The 8,720-nt window shown below is 39.8% G+C and overlaps 1 protein-coding gene across 1 annotated transcript in view; it reads left to right on the top strand.

Annotated features, from left to right (window-relative positions):
• The window catches only part of LOC110108174, a 77,916-nt gene that overhangs the window by 7,624 nt on the left and 61,572 nt on the right, over positions 1 to 8,720 (top strand). Inside the window, exon 2 of the mRNA XM_020838695.2 lies at positions 7,189 to 7,288. Within this exon, the coding sequence (XP_020694354.1) occupies positions 7,189 to 7,288 (100 nt within the window). The remainder of the gene's footprint in view (positions 1 to 7,188; positions 7,289 to 8,720) is intronic.

The raw sequence follows: 8,720 nt of genomic DNA, 5'->3' as shown, positions 1-8,720 counted from the left end.
AAGTTTTGAGGCGTAAGCCTCAAAATCAAAAAATTGCGTAAACATAAAATGATAAATTTTGTATATACTAATGAGTAAATAATATATAAAACATAAAAATGCACAAGATATGAAGTGAAATTAAAATATCCCAATAATAAGACAACATGAATACAACAATATACCGGTCTGCCGGGGGTCCAAGGGGGCGCTGCCCCCTGGCGGGGTTCGACCTGACCGGTCAGGTCGTGGGGTCAAGGGGCAGCGCCCCTGCATGGGTTTTCGGGGGTTATTTTGAAGTTATGCTTGTTTTTAAATTTCGTAAGTTATTTTATGGAAAGCTACCGAGCGGTATTGAGCATGTACCTAGCGGTATCGAGCATATACTGAGCGGTACCAAGCATGTACCTACTCGGTACCAAGCATGTACCTAGCGATACTTAGCGGTACCAAGCATGTACTGAGCAGTATCGAGCATGTACATTAAATTTTTTATTTTTATTTTTTTTTACTTTTTAGAGACGGATGCCTTTCAACCATGAAGCGAGGCACGGCTCAGTAAACTTGAGGCGTACGCCTCATACCCTGAACTTATTGCGTGGGCTTTGAGGCTTAAAGGGGCGAAATTGCGCTGAGGCGCGCCTTTTTTATGCAATTTTAAACCATGGATGCAACTATGAAAATAGAGAGTCGGGTGTCGAGTTTACCCAAAGACAAGAGAGATACGCACTCCGACAAGGTCGTTTGAATGCTGGGGAAGAGGTGGACATCAGTTGGAGTCTTATGGATGAAAGATACGGTGCTGGGAAACCTGCAGAAATCAGAGCCTAGTTCCCTTGGACAATAGCTTTTGACCTTGGAAACTCCTCAGGACAGCAAGGGTTTGGGCCTAAATAGTTGGACAACAAGTTGTAAAAGAGCACCCCGCAGTTTGGAGGTTTTAGGCGGCAGGAATCCTGATTTCCCTTTGTTGGAATTCTGGGACAGTAAGGGAAAACTGAACCTTTTTGATAAATGGGTGTTCCGTGGAGGAAGGGAAGAGATAGGTGGGTGGCTTGGTTGAGGGGAATTAGGCTAGGTTAGAGGAGGGGAGATGAAGTTTTAGTAAATATGAAATTAATTCAGATTTAAGTGGATTTGGAGGGAATTAAATTTGAAATTTTGATTTCAAATTCAAAGAGGGTAAGACCCAAAGAGGAAAACACAAGGAGGAAGCCCAAATGCCCAATAAAGGTTGGCCGGCGGCATTAAGTGGGGGAGGAGGATGGTGGGGAGGAATTTAAGGGTTTCTAAAATAACTCATGAGAATTAGGAAAGATATTAAGAAATCCAATCTAATTTGAATTTTAAATATGATTGATTTTATGCACTTTCCTAATAAGGATTTGCAAATAAGGAAAGTATTTGAAATTAAAATTAATTTCTTTCCTTTCCTCTTGGAGTTAATTTATGAGGGGAATTATGATGATTGGAGTCAGCATAATGGAATAGGGCAAGAGTGGAGGTCGGCGATATCAAGAGAGGAGGGGTATGGGGAGGATTTTAAGAAGTTTCCAAACAAGGTTTGCCAAACAGGAAAGAGAATAAATGACCATCTCTAATTTAAAATTAGATCGGATTGAAATTTAAGACTTTCCTTATTTGGAGTTTTGCAAATTAGGAAAGTTTTTGAAATTCAAATTTGAATTTCAAATAATTGAGAACCTTCCTATCTTGTTTGATTCAACCTAGGGAGCTATGATGATGTTTGAGGTCATCATCACAGTGGGGAGCCATGTGAGGGGCGGCGGCAATGGGGACGGGGTGGCTAGGCATCAGATTGGGTGGCGGGTGGGCTTGAAGTTGTGGAACTAGGGAGTAATTGGGTGAAGGGGGTTAAGCAACCGGTGGTGGAGGGGCAAGAAGGGGCCGGCGGGTGGAGTGGGGGAAGGAAGAAGAGAAAAACACAAATAAAATAAAAATAAACTAACCACGAGCCGTGGGTGGGTATTACGCCTGCTCACCTTGAGCTCTCTCTCCCTTCTCTCTAGTGCTCACACAAGAAGAAGAAGAAACACAGAAAAATTTTCATTAATCAATCATCATCCCAAATTACAAGAGAGCTCGCTTATAAATAGGCCTCATGACAAGAAAAGAAATAAAGACTAAAATGCCCTTCGGGCTACAACATCACATGATCACCTCTAGGGGTAAAATGAGAAAAAACAAGAATATAAAATAAACTAGTACATAAGACACATCAAAAATAAAATAAACTCCAGATTGTAGCTGTTGGTCTTTCGATTTCCTCATCAAATTATAACTTCAACATAAGCAAATTTAGGGGATTTTCAATAACATCCATGGTATGAGAGTAGATGCATAGAAAGTCATAACTCATTCCCTACGTTTACTAAATTTTGGCAGATAGCGTTGCACGATGCCTTATGCTTGATTCACCACCTACAAGCAAAGAAGATTAGGAAGGAAATTAAAGAGGGGGAAAAAGTTCACCCTTGTCGAGGCACGGCGGTGATTTGCCATTGAACGGTGGAAAATTGTTCTTCGATGGCTTCCGAAAGGGTGAATATGATTCGCTCCAAGTATTCCTCGACGAAATTATCTACTTTTGGATTAACGTCGAAGAAAGATGATCCGAGTATGTCAACTAAGCCTTGTTCGTTGTAGACGAAGCCGGAGTCGAGTTCAGGATCGGCCATGTATTGATTTTGTAGTGTTGAAGTGTTGTAGAAGACATCCCTTTGCTGTCCTTGTGGATTCCCCTTGAGAGAAAGATCCAAGGAATCCAAGTAGGGGAAGGGGTGAAAGGGTGGCCGACCAAAGTAGGAAGCTTGGGGAGATTTTGGTTCAGATTTTAATTAGGGAGGATGGAGAGAAATTGTGAAATTGATTTAAGTTTGGAAAGGATTTAAAGGGAAATTGGAGAGAGGGAGGGGGCAGGTAAGAGAGAGGGAGAGGTCTGAAATCTTTCCCAAGTTAGAGGCTTAACTTTGGAAAGTATTTAAGGGGTGGGGACATGGAGGGGTCGGCGTCATAGAGAGAGAGAGAGGGGAGTCTAGGGAAAGAAATCAAGCCTACTTGATTTGGCATATTAAATTAGGAAGGATGGATCTCATTCTAATCTAATTTAAAATTCAAATAGGATTGATTTTGGAAACTTTTCTAAAATAGAATTCTAATTTAGGAAATATTTCAAAATTCAAACTTGATTGAATAATTTAAATTAAGGCTTTTCAAAGAAGGTTTGGTGTAAAAGGAAAGTAATGAAGAGGGTGTGAAGTGGAGGCAAAGGGGAATTGGAAAGGGGGAAGGGCCGACAGCTTGAACTAGGGCTAGGGTTAGGGTTAGGTGGAGGTGGGGGGAATTAAGTGGATCAACCAATCAAGGGATGAGCCACCTTGGATGGCCGACGTCTAGGTGGGGTGGGGGAAGGGTATTGGCTGGCGGTGGAGCTTGGTTTTGGAGTGGAGGCTGGCGGTTTTGGAGTTGGGAAACCCTAGGCCAACGGCTAGGGTAAAGGGGAGAGAGGAAACAAAGGATAGGGAATAAAAGAGAGCCACGAACCCGGACTCTTCTAAGATTGGTAGGCGATCCGCTTCTCTCTCCTAGGGTTTTCTCTCCAACGACTCTCAAGATCTCACAAGAACTCAATTTGCAGGAATTTGATTTTAATTCATTCATTAACTTCAAAAGAAACATAAGAGGCCTATATGTAGCCTCATACAATGAAAGAGAAATAAAAGACGACATCACCCCTAGGGCTTACAATTTACATATGACAAAACCCTTAAGGGTAAAACGGGAAATGCTACTAAAAGTCTAAAACAAATACATAAAGTAAATAAATAAAACAAATACATATGAAGACTCAAAAAATAGATCGGCGCGATCGTGGCCGTAGATCTTCAGCCACGTCTCTGATATACTTTGATCTGATGTCCCCATCACAATTCCTCCTAGGAAGCACCCTACCTTAGGGTATTAACATCACTTGACACAGCGAGATAATTCAAGACACCTTTCTAATAAACTCTACAATACTAGCCAGGAAATTTATTAAACTACATGACACTGAAAGACAAAGAATAGAAGTTTTCAAATACCTTTTGTGGTGCAAAAACTAAACAATGTTGAGAACCTTCCCGTCAAAGAATTACTGAAGCTGTAGTTAATCGTCTTCAACTGTGCTCTTTACAACAAATCTTTAATAACCAAGACTACCTTCCAGTAGGGCGGAGCTACAGGCAGCTCAAGATCCTTCCAAAACCCCAATAAGTTAATTTTTTTCCCAAAACCCCAATAAATTGCCCTGCATAGTCCTGTCTCTAGGTTTAGTAGCTAATCAGAGTCTTTCCTGTGTTCTGGAATCAAACCAAGAAATTCTTGCATCCATTGTGGATTGCTTAATGTCTAGAAGATTGTTGCTGTTTGTTCTTCGCCCTAGCTTCCTGGACTTCTTGTTTCCTACTTTGTACACCTATTGAAAACTGTTACCGCAGCCACCTGATCCTGTCAAAAGACAGAATATTAGATCACTTGTGCTTATATAAAACAGCTATAATTAAATAAAGGAAAGCCCAGTGAGAAATTTTTGCCTAAAAAATGCCTTCAGATGAAATTCCATTTAATTCGTCATTCTTGCCATAAATCCCCCATCCGAGAGAATTGCTTCAGCTGCTGTTCTTCCCTTTTGCTCGGCAAATAGAGAGGTTTCTGATGAGGATATCAGAGATCATCGGCTACGATTTGAAGTTTTTTTTTGTGTTTTATATGCTAGTTTATTTTTTATTTCTGTTTTTCCCATTTTATCCTAGGGGTGGTTATGTGGTGTTGTAGCCCGAAGGGTATTTTAGTCATTGTTTCTTTTCTTTTCATGAGGCTTATTTATAGGCTAGTTCTCTTGTATTTTGGGTTAATGATGATTATTAATAAAAATTCAGCTTTCTTGTTATTGATCTCTTTGTGAGTTCTTGAGAGGATAAACCCTAGGAGAGGGTCACGCATCACCCGTCAGCCACTGGTGGATTCTGGGACTCGCGGCTTATCATTTTTTTTTATTATTATTATTATTATTATCATCATCATTTTTTTTCTTGTCACCGGCCACCTTATCCTCCTCCCCTCCACCGCCGACCAATCCAATCCACCACCCCACTGGCCGACCTCTTCTCCCAATCCCCTTCTCTAAGATGTCGGCCAACCCTCACCTCACCCATCCACCTTCTAGCCGTCGGCCGTCCCACCGACACCCCCCAAGCCGCCTGTCTAGCTAACCCCAAGCCCCACCGCCGGCCACCCCTCTCCCTATTTCCCCTTAATGATGAAATCAATCATCATTAACACCTATCTAAAATAGCCTAAGTGATTTGGGAAAAGATTTAAGTAATTTGAAATTCAAATTTCGAATTTCGAATTTCAAATACTTTCCTAAATTAAGAAAGGAAAGTCATCCAAATCAGATTTTAACTTTTTTAAAATCTGAAATTGATTTCCTAAATGCGATGAGTTAATTTAGGAAGGTTCCCACTATTCAAATTCATTTGAATTTTGAAACGGAGATCTTCTAAATCTCCTTTCTTAATTTAAATATCCAATATTGGCAACCCCTTTTAAAGCACCCAATCAAATCCCCATCAAGGACCGGCCCACTTTCCCTCTCGCCCTCAATTGTATGAGTTCAAATTCAAATTAACCTTCCTTAATTAAACCACCAAGCCAGCTCTCCCTACAGATGCCGTCCCCTCTCTCCCTCCCATGCCTAAATAAGACACTCCACTAAGTTTCCAACTCAGCTCCACCCTAACCCCATCCACCCTAGCCGTCACCCTCAATTTCCCTCCACAATTTCCCTCTCTTTTCCTGTAGCTCCTACTTGCTATCAAGGGAATTTCGGCTAGGAAAAGGGGCTGGCCTGTTGTTTGAACCCCCACACTGCTGTCCAGAGCCTCCATTGGAAGAATTTTCCTACTGTCTAGGAAATTCCAGTCCAGATTTTGCTATCTAGAAAATTCCAGCCAAGGTCCTTGCTGCCCAGAAATTTCCAACGAGGACCTTTGCTGTTCCAGTCCTCCTAACGCTAGGAAACTACTATCTTGAAGTTCTGCACCTCTTCCCAGCTGTTCCTTGGTGCGAGAAGGCGTGTGGTTGCTGTCCACTTCTTTCCCAGCATTCAAACGACCTTGCCGGAGTGCGTATCTCTCTTATCTTTGGGTAAACTTGACACCCGACTCTCTATCTTCATAGTTGCATCCTTGATTGTGGTTTTATTATATTCATGAAGATCATGTTAATGCTTCTCTGCTAAAATCTAGTAATTGGAATAGTTGGGTGAAGGATCTTCTTGTAGTGACTAATCTTATTTTTAACATTGGGATTTATTGTTGAAAATCAATCATGTATGCAATGTTAGATTAAATTGATTGTTTTATGATCTTAACTCCTATGCATGTGATTTAGCCTAAGCTTATTTTACTGCTCTTGCATTTTATTTTGTTGCTTATAATCAATATAAAGATATAATTATTGTGGTTTTTAAAATTAAGCGTGCAAATTCCTTAATCCAAATCATCCTTGCATGCACATTCCACATCAGTTTGCCTCTCAAATGCAGCAACAAGAAAACTCTCTGCTGCTGGAATTTTTCTGTTGCTGCGGCCTAAGAAAATTTTGGATTTGAGAACGGTGGGCTTTCTTCTTAGTTCTTTGCCTCCGTGGCTCTACAACTTAAAAGAACCTGCAAAGAAGCTGGAAATAGACAAGAATGCAACAATACTATAGTCAATTTACTTCCAAACTTGAATTACAGCAGCCTTTTTGTTATTTCTTGCTTGAAGCCCACCATTGGCAAGACTGCCATCGAATCATTCCCAGCAGTAGGTATCTGCTGTCTCCAACCTTGGAGTTCCACTGGAGAAGCTTCAAGTGCTTCACAATTTTTTTTTTTAATTTTAAATTATCAATGAAATATAAATTTGCTTTAAAAAAATTACAGCGGATATAGTTAAAATTCCTTATTTTTACTTAAACTTCTGGTCCATTCATTTGTTTAGTATTAGATATTTGACTAAGATTTTATAAGGTCTAAAACAAATGAATGATCATTTTGGCTTTTGGGCAGCAGAGTGTCTAGCTTCTTTAATAGTTATATGGATATTATCTTGTACATAAATTGTACATGAATGAATGCTCAACTTCCTAATTTTCTTTCAGGATGGCTGATAAAATAATTAATGCAATTTTGGGCTTGAACTTTGATGATTCTGTGAGCACTATTGGCGCAGCAGCTCTTTTCTTCATTATGGCTAGCGATGTGAGTTCCATTCACAAACTGATTCTGGTTTACTTTTTCCGATGATGCTGGATATCCTTTTTCTTCCCAATTCTAACGTAAGGTCCTTATCATATCTTTCATTATCTAAACATTTTGCTAGCAATTTAGAACAGTAAAATTTGCTGCCTGGTTTAGAGTTTGTAGCAGACGAGGTATAAATATGCCTATTTATCTGCTCCCCTTGTTCTAAACCCCTGGAGGAATACAACAGTGTAGCAATAGAAAGACAACAATGCAGCATCAACAAGAAATTTTATTATTTGATGTTAGCTGTTCATGCATGTTCAGTAATGCAGATATGCATGCACGGTATGGAGGCCATTTTAGGGGTTACTTTTATTCCTTTTTCCCTTTATGGTTGTTCTTTTTCTAGTTTATACATAAGGGGCCTTTGCATTGTAAATTTTTTTTTGTTGATGATGAAATAATGATTTTAAGTTCATCTCCTATGTCATGGAGATGCCAAGCATATCTTGATGTCAGACGTGGGTTTGCTTAATGAGGCTCAGTCTAGGGCCATATTATTTCTCTTGTTTCCGTTGCTTATGACAAGGGATAATGGATGGTTGTTGTGGCAAATGAACGTATCTTGACCATGGTGGAATAATGGATGAAAGCCAAGCCTAGGCATGTAGGAAATGGATTGGTAGAGAGTGTAGATAACGCCATTATAAACTATGAAAAAGAAATGCAAACTATAGAAGAAAGATAAATGCATTCTTCATTTATTACTAAAAGAAAATACAAATATTATGTCATTTGTAACTCACCAATTCTTATAGAAGACATTCTCCAACCCCTAACTATGAAGATGCTCAACACATTCTATATTTTCTATTATGATGCTATCATATGATGTAGACAAAGGGGGGGTCAACACAAGTCCAAAATAAATCAAATTTTGGCTTCTCTTGAGTCTAATAGTTTATCATATTTGAGCTAAACTTTTAGTTCATTTATGAGCTGGACTTTAGTTCATTTACTGAACTAAGGGTTAGCTCATTATGAGCTAATATTTTAGTTCATTTATTATCTTTTAATTAATGTAATTTTATGCTTTTTATGTTTGTTTTAATGTTTGTCTCTTGAAATTCCAAACCGGCCTTTGGAATTCCAAGAATTTGCTTTTCCCATGAGGTGATTCCTTGGTTTCCTCCATGGCTTTTTGTTTTTTCGTGTATGCCTCTTGGAACTCCGGCTGGCCGCTGGTTTTCCCGTGCCTGGGCTTCTTCTCCTGTGGCCGTGGCTCCTCGGTTCCGCTCGGTCTGCTTGTTTCCCGCGCTGGCTGTTTCGGTTCCTATGTTTGGGTGATTTCCGAAAGCTTGGGGGGGAATTCCCATGCTTTTGATGCTTAGTTTTATGTGTTAAATTAATGTAATATGTCTTTTGGTCTTCCCCTTTCATACCTATA

Source organism: Dendrobium catenatum, unplaced genomic scaffold, assembly GCF_001605985.2.
Source record: "Dendrobium catenatum unplaced genomic scaffold, ASM160598v2 fragScaff_scaffold_1574, whole genome shotgun sequence".
NCBI lineage: Eukaryota > Viridiplantae > Streptophyta > Magnoliopsida > Asparagales > Orchidaceae > Dendrobium > Dendrobium catenatum.
The sequence above is the reverse complement of the archived record's forward strand: the minus strand, read 5'-3'. Positions and strand labels throughout refer to the sequence as shown.